Source organism: Coffea arabica, unplaced genomic scaffold (assembly GCF_036785885.1).
Source record: "Coffea arabica cultivar ET-39 unplaced genomic scaffold, Coffea Arabica ET-39 HiFi ptg000078l, whole genome shotgun sequence".
NCBI lineage: Eukaryota > Viridiplantae > Streptophyta > Magnoliopsida > Gentianales > Rubiaceae > Coffea > Coffea arabica.
In genome coordinates, this window is record NW_027266222.1 from 34,579 (window position 1) to 51,569 (window position 16,991).

A 16,991-nucleotide genomic window follows, 5' to 3' on the forward strand; every position below is an offset into this window, starting at 1 on the left:
ACAGTTAAAAAGTAGTTACAACTTGTTTAAAAAATGTTACACTGTTCTAAACAGTTGTCACCATACGTGTCTCGTCTCCGAACTTTCTAAGGCAATGGGCCAAATTGTTTAATCCGAACTTTTTTTTTGCCCACTGCTTCATTTTCTTTTATTTTCTAGTTCTGTCTTCTTTTACAACCTTTTTTTCCCCTTTTGTACCCATGTCTCTGTGGAGATTTATGTTTACATATACCAGTCTAGCTAAGAATAAAAGATTTATCATCGTTTCAAAATCTTTGCATATCTTTATTAATCTCAAGCTTTATGCGCATCGCGTTGCTGTAGAATATACTACATTTTCACGACAACAGCAATTCACCTCTAACCCTTTGCGATTTTTCGTCGAAAAATTATGTTGTTTTCCGTGATCACATTTCCCTATTACCTTTTTCCCTCACATACATCAAATCGCTACAGTAATTTTTCCATGAAAAATGACGGAAAATGCAATCCAAACGGAACCTTATTTTACCAACTAAAGCTTACGTGGATTCTTTTCGACGAAATTTTGTTTCCCTTCCCTTTCCTTTCCTTTCCTTTCCTTTGGATGTAATCTGGCACCATAAGCACTTTACTAAGAGAACGCCATACACTCGGCGGGATGCATTGGGAAATAGTACGGCTAACTCTGGAGCCTCCCCTAATGCAGTAACTGCTCCTGTTCAAGCGATCAGCTAATCACAACAATTTTCATAAACTCTTGCAAGCTTTTTAACGAACAAAAAGAAAATAGTAGATAGTATGCTACAATCACGGATTCTTGCTTTCAATTAACACATCCATTCATCTCAAAATCTTTTTCCTAATTTCAAGGACAACTAATCAAACACCAGACATCTATTAATTAATAGAGGCTAAACCCAAAAAATTGGCTGATCAGAATTGCCAGCCCTAAAGCAATTGCTACAAGAGATGAAGCCCAAGTGAGTTTCTCTGTTATTCTAGGAACACGATCCTTTAATGCCTCACTACATGATCCAATAACAACCGTGTAACTTCCCATAGCAACAACAGTCCCGACCAAGAACATCAGCAAAAATGCAGCACCTGCCACCCTAGAAGGCAAAGCAAGTGCGGGCAAGATCATCATCAATGCATCCGGTTGCAGCCCATGGACAATTCCTGTAGCAAAAGTCGCCAATCCAATCTTCTTCTTTCCAATCGTTGGATTTTCAAGGCCTTCATAGATGCTAACATCACACTCACCATTTTCAAGGGCCACGCATGGGGCAGGTACTTCTGAAGCTTCCCTGATCCCCATAGCACCAATAACCATTAGGGTAAACCCAACCACTCTCGTGCCCCAAGTCCGGATGATCTCAATGTGGAGCCGATCCTTTAGAAGTAAAAACATTAAACCAAAGATTACCTGTCCAGCATCATGGCCGCATCCCCAAAGAGCTCCGACTGCAGCACTTTCAATCCGTGTGCGCCCAATTGAAAGGGGAGCCAAAGCAGCAAGGTGATCAGGACCTGATAATGTATGCAAGCAACCAGCTAAGAAGCCAGTCCAGGCGCTGTTTACCAGCTCATTTTTAAGGAGCTGCCTACCAACTGCAGCTGCAGTTGGACCTCCAGCCTTGGCTGCACTCTGAAAGCTGGCAAAAGCAGGTGATGCAACCATTGGATGGATCACTGTCATACAGATGGCAGAGAGTAACATCACGGTCCCAGCAGCAATGACCTGAGATCAATATATGTCAAACTAACGTTCATCTTTATCAAGCCTCTACTTTAAGAGTCAATTTTTTATTTTTATTTTTCTTAAAAAGAGTTCATGCTGATTGTAAGCTAGCAACAACACATCCTAAAATTATGCCAATAGCTCCTCTGTCTGGCGTGGATTTGCGTGAATTTCTAGATGATAATAAATTTACAGTAAGTTGAAGATGGTTTTCCAACTAGCCACATCATAAATGAAGGAAAATACAGCCAGTGTTGCTAAACAGCAGGTGCGGGAATGAGCAAGAAAATTTTCATACAGTGTATCCATGTTCTAGTTGTAATTACATAAGCAAGGCTGAAAATTATGTAATTTAATATCTAACCAGTCAAAACATATTATTCTCTTTGGCTGCAACTTCACTGACTTTGTTATAAGTACTTGAAGTCAGCAAAATGCATCATGACTCCTTGGGGCACATATAGAGAAGAGAAAAATAGGCTGTAGCTGTTCGATACCTACTCCCAACCTTGCAACCCCCCTTCCTCTCCATGATGTTCAGCTCTGCATCAATCCGTGCAATATTATCACAGATTTAGGTAAATGAAACCATAAATTACTTGTTCTTCATGGCACGATTACCACTGGCAAGTTCACCTTCTGACGAGGAAGCCAGAATGTGGCTGCTCTAGTCCTCCATCAGGTCATCATGGTTACACCATGTACGTCCCATTAAGTAGTTAACATGACAATGTTTTCAAGAGAGAGGCTCAAGCAAGAAGCATTATCATTCTGATCCTGTGAGGGCTTGATTTAGACAACTTATCTTCATTAAGTTGGTTCCAAAATCTAAGAAGTTTTACACACTAATATGTCCCAACTTCAAGCCTAACAAGGTCAGAACTAAGGCACCATGTAAATTGAGAAAAGGGAAAGGAAAGGATACCACCCCAACAGAAAAGAGAGAAAAGGAGATTAGAGCAAAGTGCTTTCTGTTCATGTCGTTTACATCAGATATGGAAGGAAAAACATTGGTCTATGTAAATTAGGAAGCATTTGGAGAAGGGAAGGAAAAGAAAGGATAAGGTCGTATGTAAATTAGGCAGTAAAGATAATCTAACTATAATTGGTCTACTTTCACTCCAATTCTGTGCACTTTTGAATGGAAACCAAACTTAAAAATAATAATTGAATGCCTTCCTATCCTTTCCTTTCCTTTCCCTCAAAAATCAATGTAAACACAAACGACCAAATCTTACCTATTCTTTTCTTCTCCTTTCCCTCCCATTCCCTCAAGCCAAACATTTAAGAGAAATGGAGCTAGAATATCCTTTTTATTGAAATCACATAGACAAAAATGCCATTAATTATCTCGTGTACAATAATTTCCATAGAAAAGCCTTCAATGCAGGGCAGTCAGGTGCATGACATCTTATACACAAAGAAAATAACTCATATAGCCAATTATAGCACAACCACCCCAGTACTTGGAAAGATGTGTTATACGCTGATCCCATGGAATTGACAGATCGAAGTTGATCTTGTTATAACCTTGAACAAATCAAGGCTTTCTGATGCAGAATTTTCCTCTATTACCAGTGAACCAGTATAAAGTATATTATGAAATGAAGCAGTTGAGAAATCTATAAGTATCACTTAAAAGATAATATAATATTCGTGCCTTTCTATGAGGGCCTTTGATCGTCCTTTGCACCAAAAAAGGAGAAATCACTTAGAACTATAACTCCATGCCATGAAACCTACCAGTTGATGCATGAGCGAGCTTTAAACGGATAAAAGGTTCAAGCAACCCTGTCTATACATAACATCACCAAATCTACCTCGACAGAGAAAGCATGAGAAGAAATAATAATCTGCCAACCTTTAATTATGAGAAGCAATTTTCGAGCAAGGAAAAATAGAAGAATATATGGGGGCGATTATCAAAATATCTAGCAATCTCCAGAAATCATCACTGAGAAGAAGCTCTATCAAATGGTAATCGCATTAAGAGCCCCAACAATAAACACGCCACCACAACAAAGCCAACAGCCAAAAAACATAATCAATCATATCAACTTATAGGAGCAATACTTTGAAAAAAGGTAACCCAAAAGACTAATGTACAAGTCAACAGTCTCCCAGTGCAGTTCCAATCCTGGCAACAAAATATTGTCTTAGAACTCTTACCTAAGTTCTTTAAGTCTCCTGCTAGAGAATCCGTGACTATCTTAGTAATACATTTGATTTCATTGATAAAGAAAAATGCCACCTTCCCATATAGTAGTAATTAAAAAAATACACAATTTTGCAGGATTGAATGGTAGAAGCGGAATCTATTTCCTGTTTGAATCCTTTGGGAGTATCAACTCAATTTAGAAACTTGTGACCCTCAAAAACAGAGTTACAACCGATAAACTAAAGCAGGCAAGAAGCAGATTGATAACGCAAGTATTCAATTTCTTAATTAATACAACAAGCAAATGCATCATTAAAAAAGGAAGACACTATTTTTTAAAGAAAAAAAAATTAACAAGTCCCAGGAGAATCGAATACCTTTTGTTGCTGTGGTAGCGATTTGACATCTTTTCTAAAAAAGTTGACTTTCTCCGTCGACCCATCTGGCCTATCAACAGATGCAGAAGACAGATTATGGGTACAATGGTCGGCAGTGTCAGCAGATTTCGAAGAAATAGCGAAAGAATTAGAAGATGAGTGTTGGTAGTTGCAGGAAAACGAGTTGACCCGGGAAGAGTCGGGGAGGAAGTAAGTCAGTCTGTTGAAATGGGCGGCGGGAATGGTGGTGCTGAGTCGGGGGGGTTGGGGGAGGAAAGTGATGCGTTTAAGGTGAAATTTAGATGGAATCGGGTTATAACAGAGAAGCTTCTCCATCGTAATTAGGCCCCCGCCGCCCGAATCTTCTGCCTTACGAAAAACTAGGGTGGGTGGCAGAGCAGAGAAGAGAGGGTTTAGACTTTAGAGGACAGAGAAGAATTGCAGCAGGAGAGGGAGAGGGAGAGGGAGAGACGGAGCAGTTGAAGATAAAGTTGGCCAATACCTACGCTACTGTCTCGATTGTTAACTGTAACTGTGAACATTTAAAAGAAAAAAAAAAACTTTTTTCCGGTAAAGTTAGTTTTCTTTTACTCTTTTTGTTTGAGCAAATTAAATTGAATAGGCCAACAAGTTACCTTAGAACTAGAAAATGAATCAAACTATTTGATTTTCAAAGTTTGATTAGAAATCGTTTGAGTTTGTTTTACCAGTTAGTCAATTTAAACTTGAACAGCATTTTATGTTCGATATCATTCAAAATTGATAAAGAATTCATTCAATTCTATTCGACGAACAAGTTAAATTTGAATAAAATTTCAAACTCTTTAAAATAATCAAACAATAAACAAGTCAAATTTAAATAAAATTTTAAATTCATTAAAATAGTCAAACAAACTTAAACACTTTGGGTGTTCGGCTTGATTAGATTCGTTTGCACCTTTAGTTGCCCTGAGTTTTTGTTTTGACGAAATTCAATTAGATAGTAGCCTGAACAAACAAATTCATAGAAGATTAGGGATACATCACTTGAACTTTGATTCTATGACGAGCCCAATCAAGCCGGACACCCTAGTGTTCAAACTTGTTCGATTATTTTAAGAAACTTGAAATTTTGTTCAAATTTGTCTTATTTATTTATCGAATCAAGTTTGAACAAACTTTTTGTCGACTTTAATTGTTATCAAACATAAAATACTATTCCAATTTAGATTGACTGGTCGGCAAATCAGGTTCAAATAAGTTTGTATCAAATCAAACTTGATTTGAATATCAAGTAGTTTGGTTCATCTTTCAGCGCTATTTGATTCAAAGTGAAAGCTAAAAAAATATGTTACTAACTAAGTGGTCAACAAATAATAATAAAAAGAAAAGTAGGTTAAAAGTTCACATTACTTGAATAAAATGATAGTATGAAACTTGAGTAAATTATATTAATAGACACTTGTACATTAAGTATTAGAATGCTTCACTTTTTATATTTACAGGAGACGGGAAGCTGTGACGTGGGAATTGGAATAGTAGCAGGAGGTGGCAACAAGCAAGTGCTAGCTCAATGGGCTCTCGAGGGAGTTAGTGCAGGCAGCAACCTCATGAACCAAGCAGTGGCCATTAAGCTAGCATCATGCAAGGCAAGAAAATAACAATGGCAGAAGATCGAGGCTAGTGTTCCACATCAGCAACTACTGAAGATGCTAAGGGCCAGCAAGTTCAAAGACATGAGACTGTGCTTTCCACTCAGAGGACATCCGAAATTTATGCTCCATGTTTACGGAATGCTCATCTGTTTTGTCCACTGATGGAATTAAAGCTAGACCTCTGATTATATTAGTAGTCATGCATTATGATTATCTTTTGATGAAGAGTGGCTTCACCCTCAATGTCAAGGTGCACTTGTATAGTTAATCTGAGCCTTTGCTCACCAATTATACAGTTTACCTAACATTAATAAAATTATACTTATCGTTTCTGTAAAACGAATGACAAATGAATATTAGTATTAGGACAAGAGGTAGTAGCGTCCCCTACCTGATCTTTCATATTTTTTTTCGATACGATAATTTTTTTATTCTACTCTTATTCTTACTGTATACTAAAGGAGAGGAGATGGATCCAAATGGATTAAGGGAGAATCCGGAGAGAACTGAATTAACACCGAACCAAACGGGTGCCTTTGCATCCGCCGATGAAACTTTTAAAAAATCCTGGAGATGAATACAAGTCAAGGGATTCAATTCCTTGACCTGCACCCAATGAGAGTCTTAAGACTCTCTCGAGTGACCAAACTACTCTAAAGTTAGTTAGTTTACTCCACCTTCCACTTAAATTATCCCCTCCCCCTAACTCCTATTCCCTCCACCACCGTATTGCCATTTCTGCACACAGATGCGGCCTCTCTTGTATTGACAACAAGAAGTACTGCCTTATGACAATCAATAGCACGTTGGCCACCATCAAAGATTTTAACTCTATCAATCTAGTTTGATAGTGGTTCAGTCCTCAGAGTAGATTTTAACTCCTGTAGGCCATGTTAGACCCTTCCCCTTAGTGTAGGCTAGAATAGGAGTAGTTCTAAGTGTAGAGTAGAACAACTAACCCAAAAAAAAACCCCTATCCTATGACATAATTAATTACGTACACATAGTTAGTACTATGTAGGCATAGTTGGGCTCTCTCCTTAAAATAGGTTAGAGTAGAAGTATGAATAGGTATAGGGTAGATAAATGATGATTGACAAAAAAAAAAAAAAAAAAAAACTACCGTATGACATAATTAATTACATACATATAATTAGCACTAGTATTAGTTATCTTGATTAGCTTAACTCTTCGGAATACATGTTGAATCTTACTATGTTTTCTACTTTCTGGTCAATTTCGAACAAATTCTAAATAGCAAAATAATGGTGGGTTAGTACTAGTACTTTCTAATCAATAGTATAGCACTTTTGTTTATTGTAGTTAAAAAATATGTTAATGATGCTGACACATCAATGTGTATAAGTATAGCACTTTTTTTTTTTAATGTATTATCCAAACAAAATGTTATCTTCTTTTCTACTATTTAGAGCGCCTGCGGAATGGATTGGGTTTGGCCCGACCGTGGAGGTAGCCAGGCAGGACTTTGAATCCATCGACGGTGTGGACTGTCGTATGCATACGGGCCTGGCTCCACCACACTAGACTAGACCACCGGTATTCACCAGAGCAAGCCTGCCTTTCCATGGCTCTACCTTTTTTTTTTTTTTTTTTTTTTTGACGGAAGCTAGAATTATAAATCTAATCTCAGAAGAAACCTCAAAAGCCATGGCTCTACCACCAGAGCATATTTTTGTCTGTCAGTCTTGGGACAGTCCTCCAACTCTCGTCAGTTCAGTCATTGACCATCGGCTTCATGGAACCAAAGCATCGGGCAGATTACAATACATGCAGAGATTGCTCGGACATTGGGTTTGTTTGGATTGTGAATTATTAGAGATATTTTTACTGTAGCATTTTTTGTAATGTGATATATGTGAGATGAAAAGGTAATTGGGAAGATAAAAAGGTGCGTTGAAAATTGTAATGATGATGTAAGCAAATATATTTTGACAAATAAACAGCAATCCAAACAAACATTGATACACAAGTTTTCGAGCAAATACCGAAAATAATCACTACACTCCATTTTTTTTTTATCGATTTGTGTATTGCGTTATGCACGTAATGTAATATATTGAGGAAATTTATTTATAACTTGTGTATAGTGCAAAAATTAAAGATGGAGCCTAGCTACTCTAAATGTAAATGTGGCTTATTTGCATCATGTGGAAGAATTTGTGCTTTATTTTTTTAAAAGGAATTTTCCTTCTATTTGGGATTTAAGGAAAAAGAAACATCAAAAAATATATTTCTACAATCATAAAAGAGATCTTGCATTAAAGATAATTTCTTTCATAGTATTATAATCAAAGAAAAAGTCTAGCAACTGTAAGTGTACATATAACCTTATTTTTTTTCCTTAGATTTTTATTTATTTATGGAAAATAGAAATATCAAAAAAAAATTTGTGGTAAAAAATGAATCAGAGACAATCAGTTTTATAGTATTAAAATCAAAGAAAAAGCCTGCAAACTGTAAGTGTAAAATGCAGCCTTATTTATTTAGAAAGTAAATATAACTATATCATGCGTTTGTTAATTTGTATTTAGTTTTCTCTATTTGTTTGGGATTCAGAGAAAAAAAAATCTGCCAAAACTTAGACTTTGGCTCTGAAAAGAAAATGTATGAAAGAAATAAAACTCTTTTTTTATTTTGTTTTATCAAATTATTTTTTTTATTATCAACTCTCAGTTGTTGGATTTGAATTTATCAATTGTTCTCCTCTAAGTTACTGTTAAATTGCTAACTTTGTGATGCATTTTGCTAGAGTTTAAAACCTTTGATGGTTAATTTTTTTTTTTTTTTAGATATTGTCCTTGATTTTTCTCTTCTTTCTGCACAAGCCAAAGTACACATCAAGTCTCATGGTTCTACTGCCTTCAATTATGTAATGTGATTGGATGTTTGCTTTTTCCTTCAACGGTAGATTGTACCGTGTAAATATCTCAATCATTTGATCAGTTATTGCCTGTACTTTCATTATACCTCGAACATTAGATTAACAGCATAAAGTAGTTGGTTGATTTACTTTCCATTGACTATCTTTTCGGATAACCTTGATTTCCACCAAAAATGTCATATTTAAATGATTTGTTTCTAAAAAATTCAGACGAGTGTACTGTATACCCGTCTAGTTCGATGGTAGTTCAATCCCCTCCAAGTTATTCCTGGATCTCTTTAGGTCCGCCCCCTCCTCCTTAGTATAGAATAGATCAGATTTATCGTTTTCGAAAAAAAAAAAAAAAGACTCTCTTTTCAGATGCAGATCTTTAACATAGCCACAGTAAAGCTTAAAAGCTTTCTTACTTTTCTCTCTTCTCATTTCCATGGAACAGGAACGAAAGTTTTGAAGTTTCTCATCTTTTTTCTTGCTTGGAAAAATTTTATTGGCATCGTTCATATGTTACTATACTTATTCAGCCATTTGTTGACATGCAAGCGGATTTTTTTATTCTCAAATGTTTGATGCCTCAGTTTTGTAGAATTCAGTTCAGTCTTGGCCCGTTGAGTTTTCTAACTACTCTATGCAAGGCTTGTGATACTACTTGAAACTTGCCTGTTTATTCTTCGATCATATGTTCCTTTGGCAGTTCTTTTTAATGGAGTTGGTTATTGGTCAGCTATGGTTTGATACCTTTGATTCTAAACAGTTTGGCCATAATTGAAAAACGATGTCTGAGCTTTAACAAGCATCATCGTCATGTATGTTTCCTGCACTTCTGACTTTTAGCTTTAGCCAAAAAGTTGGAGAAAATCTTGGCAGGCTATTTAAGCTACTTTTTTCGATGTTGTTCTTTCTTATTGCTTTATCTCGCTTTGAAGTTAGTTGCTTTCCATATTTCTTGGCTAAAAACTGCTCATGTTAGCTCTTTTAATCACGATCAACAACCTTCCTTAGACATCACAAGCAATGCCTTCATGTCCAAATCGGCACATCTGACTTTATTTTCAAATGAATGTGAGAGTTATTATGTAGGGGAAAAAAAAAAACGATGGGCGGCAAGTAGGGCTGCAAACGAGCCGAGCCGAGTCGAGTTTTGAGCTAATCGAGCCGAGTCTCGACTAAATTTTACCAAACTCGAGCTCGAACTCGAGTTCGACGAGCCGGCAAATTTCGAGCTCGAGCTCAACTCGAATTAAGTCGAGCCGAGCTCGAGCTCGAAAAAAAATAAAAAATAATTATTTTATTTTAAAAAAAATAAATAAAATAATATTTTTTTCTTAATAAATAATAAAATATTAAGGATATATACGTAATTTTACTATAAAAATAAAAAATAAAAAAAATAAATATATAATATACGTAATTTTATTATTAAATAAATAAATAAATATATATATATATATATACCCAAGCTCGCGAGCCGGCTCGCGAGCGGCTCGATTCGTTTGCAACTCTAGCGGCAAGCTTATTTGAGATGAAAATCAAAGAGATTTCTATCAGCTAATGTCCATAGGGTGAGCCAAAAAAATTTCCAAACAATGCGTTTCCAGTCCTCCAATTATTTGCTTTCTTCACAATATAATTCAATAGTGCTACCTCATGCAAAAAACAAACAAAAAACTGTAAAAGGACTATACTATTCCAAGCTAACAGAAATAAAAACTAATTTTTCATGTAATTGAATGGTTTCTACACTATAAAAATTAAAGAGCTTAAATTAAATACTGCTTCGGAGTTTAACACAAACTACATTGTCACTTCTAAATTATGAAAACACTTATATGCTAAATATAAAAACAATTAGGTACAAACAATTTGTTATTTTTTTCCAAAAAGTATCATTGCTACTACCACGAATATATTGTTTGATCAATTGGTACGTTGAATATTTTCTAGTGGGCATTGGCTGCGCGGAGCTTAGTGTAGCTCAAATAGTCTAGATATATGAATCTATGGTGATCCGTGATTTTCCATATTAAATGTAAGGTGCTGTTTGGTAAAAGAGGATCGGAATTAGGAATTGAAATAATTCCAATTCTTGCTATTTGGGTTACATGTATTGGATTCAGAATCTTGGAGTGAATAGTTAAAATTAGAGAATTCTCAATCCCTAACAAATTGGAGGGTTTTGGTGAATTTCTAAATTTGACTCAATTTGAATTGAAAACTTCAAAAAAAAAAAGAAAACATGTCATTATCATCCTTTTCTCTCTATTCATTTTCTCCTCCGATCCTCCGTGACAGCAGCCCCACCCTATCTAGTTCTTTCTCTCCTTTTTTGTCAATCTTTCTCTCACTTTTCCTTTTCTTCTCTCTTCACACTTATTCTCTTTCCTCCAATACTCTATGGCAGCCTCTTCTCTCCATCTAGTTCTCTCTCCTCTCTCTCTCTCTCTCTCTCTCTTATTTTTGTGCAAGCCTTTCTATTACCTCTTGTCAGTCGCTTTTCCATGCTCCATACATTGCAAGGTTGATTGGTAATAGTCAGGTGGCAGTTCAATAGAAATTGGTGAAGCATGAATACTTAAAGGATGGGAAGAAGGAAGTAGGAAAGGGGAAAGAAGAAAAAAATAAAGATAAGAAAATGAAAAATAAGTTTATTCCAAAATCTTATAAATATATACCAAACACTAGTCAGTGTAATGATACTCTTGATCAAACTCCATATTGAATTTTTGGACGCGATTCCAATTACAATTCTCATTCCTAGGTTTGAACCAAGCGCCCCCTGAAAAGGAGCCAAGCTATTTTTACCAGTAGAAATTGATAAAATGATCAGTATAATTCATTTTTTATAAGTTGAGTGACCTTTTTGTCACACAAAAAAAAAAAGTTTAGTGATCAATTCATACCATTTTAAATAATTTAGTCATCGTTTTGGCCATTTGCTCTAAGTTTTTCTGGGGTTTTGTACAAACTACAAAGCTTTACAATTCTTCTTGTCGTATTGAACCTTAAATCATCTATCCAAGAGTTGTTTAAATTAAAATGGACATGTCCGATGTTTTGCATGGATTTAGGGTGATATATCAGTGAGCTTTTGTTGTCGCTACTATAATAATTAATACTGGCTCTTTTTTTCCCCTTCTTCAGATGGTGAAGAAGCTGAAGTCATGTCCATTTATTGGCTCTAGGATCAATTTAATGTATCTCTAATCTTTTCTGGGATTACAAAAAAGGGAAATTCAACATTTACTAGCAATGGCGGAATCACGTGTACTTGAGGGGTAATTGCCTCCTCCCAAATTAAATTTTAGATAACTGCATGATAGATTTAAAAGTTTGGAATATCAAAGAAGTTTTAACCTTTTTCAGATATAGATGTCACTCTGTTAGGGAAAAAAGTTTTAACCTTTTTTAGCTTGAAAATGAGCAGGGTAATTAACTCTATTAATGGTCTACAAGTTGACAATTGCCCTCCTATTTATAGGCCCTAGTTCCGCTGCTATTTAGTAGAGAGTGGAGAATATTTTAGACGTTAGTAGTATACCACTATTCATCATCTTAGTTGAACAAGAATGCACCTTGGGAGGGATAAAAATTTGGAAAAGGGGAATAAATTAGTCAAACAAAAAAAAAATAGAAAAACCCATCAAAGAAATAATTACTCATTCATTTGATGGTAGGACTTGCTAATCTTTAAAGGTCCATAAAAGGAAATTCGATGATGGAATCGAAACATATATTTGGGAAAATGACAAATTTCATCCTTAAACCTTTTTTTTTTTTTTGGTTGGTGTCAGTTTAATCCCTAACTTTTACTTTTAATCAATTTGATACTTGAACTTAGTTTGCAGTTTCAATTAAAGACCTTTGCGGTAGCACCACTATTTAAAATTAATCTACTTCCTAATTGAATAACTAAATAGGGGTGTTATGGAAATGTCACTCATGGAACTGTAATAAAACAAGTAAATCGTGTAAAAAATTGACATATAAAACTTTTAAAGTGTGTAAAATGTCACCAGATAAAACTTTTTAAAGTTTAATCTTGTGATTTTTTTACACGATTTATTACAACCCCGTGAGCGATGTCCCTAAAATATGCCTGTTTAGTTGGTCAATTAGGAGTTATATCACTTTTAGGTGGTGGTGTTGCTACAGAGATTCTTAATTGGAACTGCAAAATAAGTTCACGTATTAAATTGGTTATGAATTAAAGTTAGGGACTAAATTGACACAAATGACAAAGTTTAGATATGAAATTGGCAATTTTTTCCATTTATTTCAAGGAGATAAACATCATACACATATATACATTGGAGTTCATTTAAAAGTTTTTAAAATTTTGAAGGGGACAAAAATATTTTACTTATAAAGGTTATTACTAAGAAATTTCAAATGATTAAGAGAGCAAATCATAAATCTGTAGAACTTGGAAGGCAATGGCCCCTCCTCGCGCCTCCTAAGTCCGCCCTTGGTACTTGGCATTGCAATACGAAGACGAAGGACAAGCCATTTTGCAAATTCATTAGCACTCCTAGCATGTTGTTACAAGTAACAAGACGATAAATCGCACCAAAAAATAAATTTAAAAAAAGTAGGACGGTAAAATCCAAAAGTGATTCAATAAAATTCTAAATCCGGCAAAGAGAAGCCCTAATGGTAAAATAAGATAGGAGAGAATTATAGTTTTGACCTCCATTGTTTTTTTGGTCTGTGTGCTAAATTAATTTCTATTATTTCATCTAAAGTAAATTTTGGCCCCTAAAATTTTTTATTCTAGACATATTTGGAACAATTAACTAAATGGGCAATAAGAATTTTAATTAATAGATATTTTATTACCTATATAGTACAATTTCATTCCAATTTGCATTTCATTTCATCCTAAAACCTATTTAAAAATTAAGGGAATATCAATGATTCAAAATTAAAATATTGAAAACCGAAAGAGCAAATTCAAAATTGTTGATTAATAGTAATTGGACATTGATCCTCATTCATTCTTGAATTTTCTTTAGTTGTTCTAAATGTACATAAAATTATAGTATACTTTAGGGATCATATTTGATTTGCTTTAGAGCAAATATTAAAAACCAATTTAGCATACATGTCAAATATTGGAGATCAAAATTGCAATTCTTCCTAAAGGATAGCAGCCACCTTACGTGTCAACAACGCAGAGCCTCATTATCTTAAGCACAAAACGAGAGGTCCGAAGCCTCCCCCCACCCAAAACCAGAACCTCAATCTCTCACTCTCTAACCAAACCGATCATCATCGACCCATCAGTGCCGTTGAAATCGTTCATGTCCCGCCACACCATACCCATCTTTCTCTCCACCGTTCCCTCTTGACAAATCCCAAATCCTTATATCTTGATAATTGTCAATGGTGGTCCGAGACACACCTGATCAGCCCAATATCTCTAATCTTCAGACAAAGAGAACCAGGAACGTTTCAATTACTTTAAAAAGAAACAAATCATCCAGCAAGTCCCAGCGCTCCAATACTACCAAACAAGCTGGAATAGAAAACTTATGGCAAAACCAGTGCAAATTGAGGTGTGGAATCCGAATGGGAAATATAGAGTTGTCAGCACAAAGCCTATGCCTGGAACTCGTTGGATCAATCTGTTGATCCAGCAGGACTGTCGCGTAGAAGTAATCATCCAACTTCCAACTCTGTTCACTAAGACTGTCATTCTTCAATATTGGAACTTTGTTTTCACTCTCTTTGGATTGATATCATGCGTTAACTTCCGTTCAATTTTCATGAACAGATATGCACACAGAACAAAACCATTTTGTCTGTTGAAGATATCATTGCTCTGATTGGTGATAAGTGCGATGGAGTCATTGGACAGGTAGATGCAGAGATTGCACTCGCACCTCTGAAATTCTTGATATATTTATTCTCTGGGCTTTTCTTCACAGGTTTGATGCCTGTGTTTGTTATGTTATTCTAGTTGACTGAGGATTGGGGGGATGCACTGTTCTCTGCGTTGAGCAAAGCTGGAGGTAAAGCTTTCAGCAACATGGCCGTGGGATATAACAATGTGGATGTTAATGCAGCCAACAGATACGGGGTTGCCGTCGGAAATACGCCTGTAAGTCATGTTTCTTTCGGAACGCTTTTGCTTGCGAATCGCACCTTCATAAGCTCTTTTTTGTTAACAATCTGGTGCTTCAGTTCAACCCACATAGGATTTAGGCATTACAATCACACGAGTGTTTGCTGACTAACTTTGTGTACTTGAGTTGCGTAAGTGGATTGTAGCAGCTGATGGTCGCACAAAATTTTGTTGTTTGTGCTCCAAATGATGTTTGTTGTGTACTAACTTGTGTGCTTGAGCTGGTTTTAATTGGGTCGAATACAATGAAATTAACTGCAGGGTGTGCTCACAGAGACTACAGCAGAGCTAGCAGCTACACTTTCCGTCGCGGCAGCTAGAAGGATTGTGGAAGCAGATGCGTTCATGAGAGGCGGCTTATACGAAGGATGGCTTCCTCATCTGTAACGGCGACCACTTCATTTTTAGTGGAATTCAGCTTATTACACTTTTAAATTTGCTTCTTGACCAGTACTGTTTTATGATTCAGTTGAGATTCTCTTTTAGGTTTGTGGGCAACTTGCTCAAACGACAAACTGTTGGAGTGATTGGAGCTGGTCGTATTGGTTCTGCTTATGCCAGAATGATGGTAATGCCTTAGCATCTCTATTCACTTGATGCTAAAGATGAGCAGCAACTTTCTAAAATGTGGCGACACTTACCAAACATAGTCCAAACCTTTATCATTGCACTTTAAAAGCCTAACCTTGTCGATATGTTAGGAAACAATGGCCTACTAGATCAGCCAAGGCTTGCCTGAAGATGCTTCTCGAAAGCTTGAAGAATGAAGATTCTAGTTAATATCCTAGTTTCTTTGGCCAAGGCTAATTATGCGTCTGTGGTCGTTTATATCAAAATGATCTGTCTTTTGCTTTGATGAATTACTTTATATGTGCGTGCATTGATTGAGGAAATATATGGATTCCCTGAAATTTTGCTGTGTTGATTGAACTGAACTCTATATTGAATCAAACAGGTTGAAGGCTTCAAAATGAACTTAATCTACTACGATTTGTACCAAGCCACCCGTCTAGAAAAGTTCGTCACAGGCATGTATTTCCCTTTCCCTGCCTATTGTTCTCACTTTCCCAGCATAAAATGAGTAATGCCAAACGTCCATTTTGCAGCTTATGGCCAGTTCCTGAAAGCCAATGGTGAACAACCCGTGACGTGGAAAAGAGCTTCATCCATGGATGAAGTGCTTCGAGAAGCTGATGTGGTAACCATCAAACTCACTATTTTAGTCCAGAAATATAAAAGTCATTTTTGTCCTGTTTCTCTCAACGCATTTTCACCATTGGTTAATAGATAAGTCTTCATCCTGTCCTCGACAAAACAACATATCATCTTGTGAATAAAGAAAGGCTTGCAGTAATGAAAAAGGTAATGCATGTCTTTAAACTTCCTTCCTCGATGAGCTAATTGGTGGGATTGGAATGACTTGCTTCATCATTCCTTGCTGTGTAACTTGATAGTTGATTCGCAGGAGGCAATCCTTGTGAACTGCAGCAGGGGTCCGGTCATTGATGAGGTAGCTCTTGTGGAGCATCTGAAAGCAAACCCCATGTTTCGAGTCGGTCTTGATGTATTTGAGGTACTTAAACTTAGGATTAATCTTTCCTGTGATAGTGTACACATCAACGTTGGATAAATGACAACCATGCAAAATATGAATTTGAAAATCAACTTTTGTATACATGTCATAAATCAAACGGTAATAGTGTATACACTATCAGTATATATAAGATTTACTCTTAAACTTAAGAATACTAGTAAGTTCTTTCGAGACTTACAACCACAAATGGGGAAATAATCTGCCTGCCATTTATGGTGTACTCCATTCTAGGATGAGCCTTATATGAAACCTGGGCTTGCAGACATGAAAAATGCTATCGTGGTGCCTCACATAGCATCCGCTTCCAAGGTGACTGATGGCTATTTCCATCATCTATTTCCAGTTAGTGGGGACTAGAAAATTGCTTGTTCTTTAAGTACTTACCAACCCACACGGTTTATGCAGTGGACTCGTGAAGGAATGGCAACACTAGCTGCCCTGAATGTCTTGGTATACCATCTTTACAAGAAAAAGTTTAGGAG

The 16,991-nt window shown here is 36.1% G+C and overlaps 2 protein-coding genes across 2 annotated transcripts; one reads left to right on the forward strand and one right to left on the reverse strand.

Moving 5' to 3' along the window:
- Positions 1-781: 781 nt before the first annotated feature.
- On the reverse strand, positions 782-4,771 carry LOC113708928 (chloroplast protein FOR GROWTH AND FERTILITY 2-like). The gene is made up of 2 exons (XM_027231655.2): positions 4,259-4,771; positions 782-1,723 (listed from the first exon to the last, which is right to left on the reverse strand). The coding sequence occupies exons 1-2, from the start codon at positions 4,592-4,594 to the stop codon at positions 884-886; spliced, it is 1,176 nt and encodes a 391-aa protein (XP_027087456.1). The 5' UTR covers positions 4,595-4,771; the 3' UTR covers positions 782-883.
- Positions 4,772-13,995: 9,224 nt separating this feature from the next.
- LOC140032793 (glycerate dehydrogenase-like) lies at positions 13,996-16,982 on the forward strand (the record flags this gene model as incomplete). The annotated part of the gene is made up of 11 exons (XM_072073563.1): positions 13,996-14,445; positions 14,565-14,648; positions 14,751-14,891; positions 15,177-15,298; positions 15,402-15,483; positions 15,871-15,943; positions 16,022-16,113; positions 16,203-16,277; positions 16,381-16,488; positions 16,741-16,818; positions 16,915-16,982. Coding segments are annotated over exons 1-11 (1,046 nt in total), but the record flags the coding sequence as incomplete, so codon positions are not given.
- Between the last annotated feature and the right edge of the window lie 9 nt (positions 16,983-16,991).

What these genes read in the sequence shown, in the direction of transcription:
- LOC113708928 (XM_027231655.2), bottom strand. Translation starts at nt 4,594, where the DNA reads ATGGAGAAGCTTCTCTGTTATAACCCGATTCCATCTAAATTTCACCTT. An exon ending in CGCTACCACAGCAACAAAAG is followed by an intron (nt 1,724 to 4,258) that starts GTATTCGATTCT and finishes TATTGATCTCAG; the next exon opens with GTCATTGCTGCTGGGACCGT.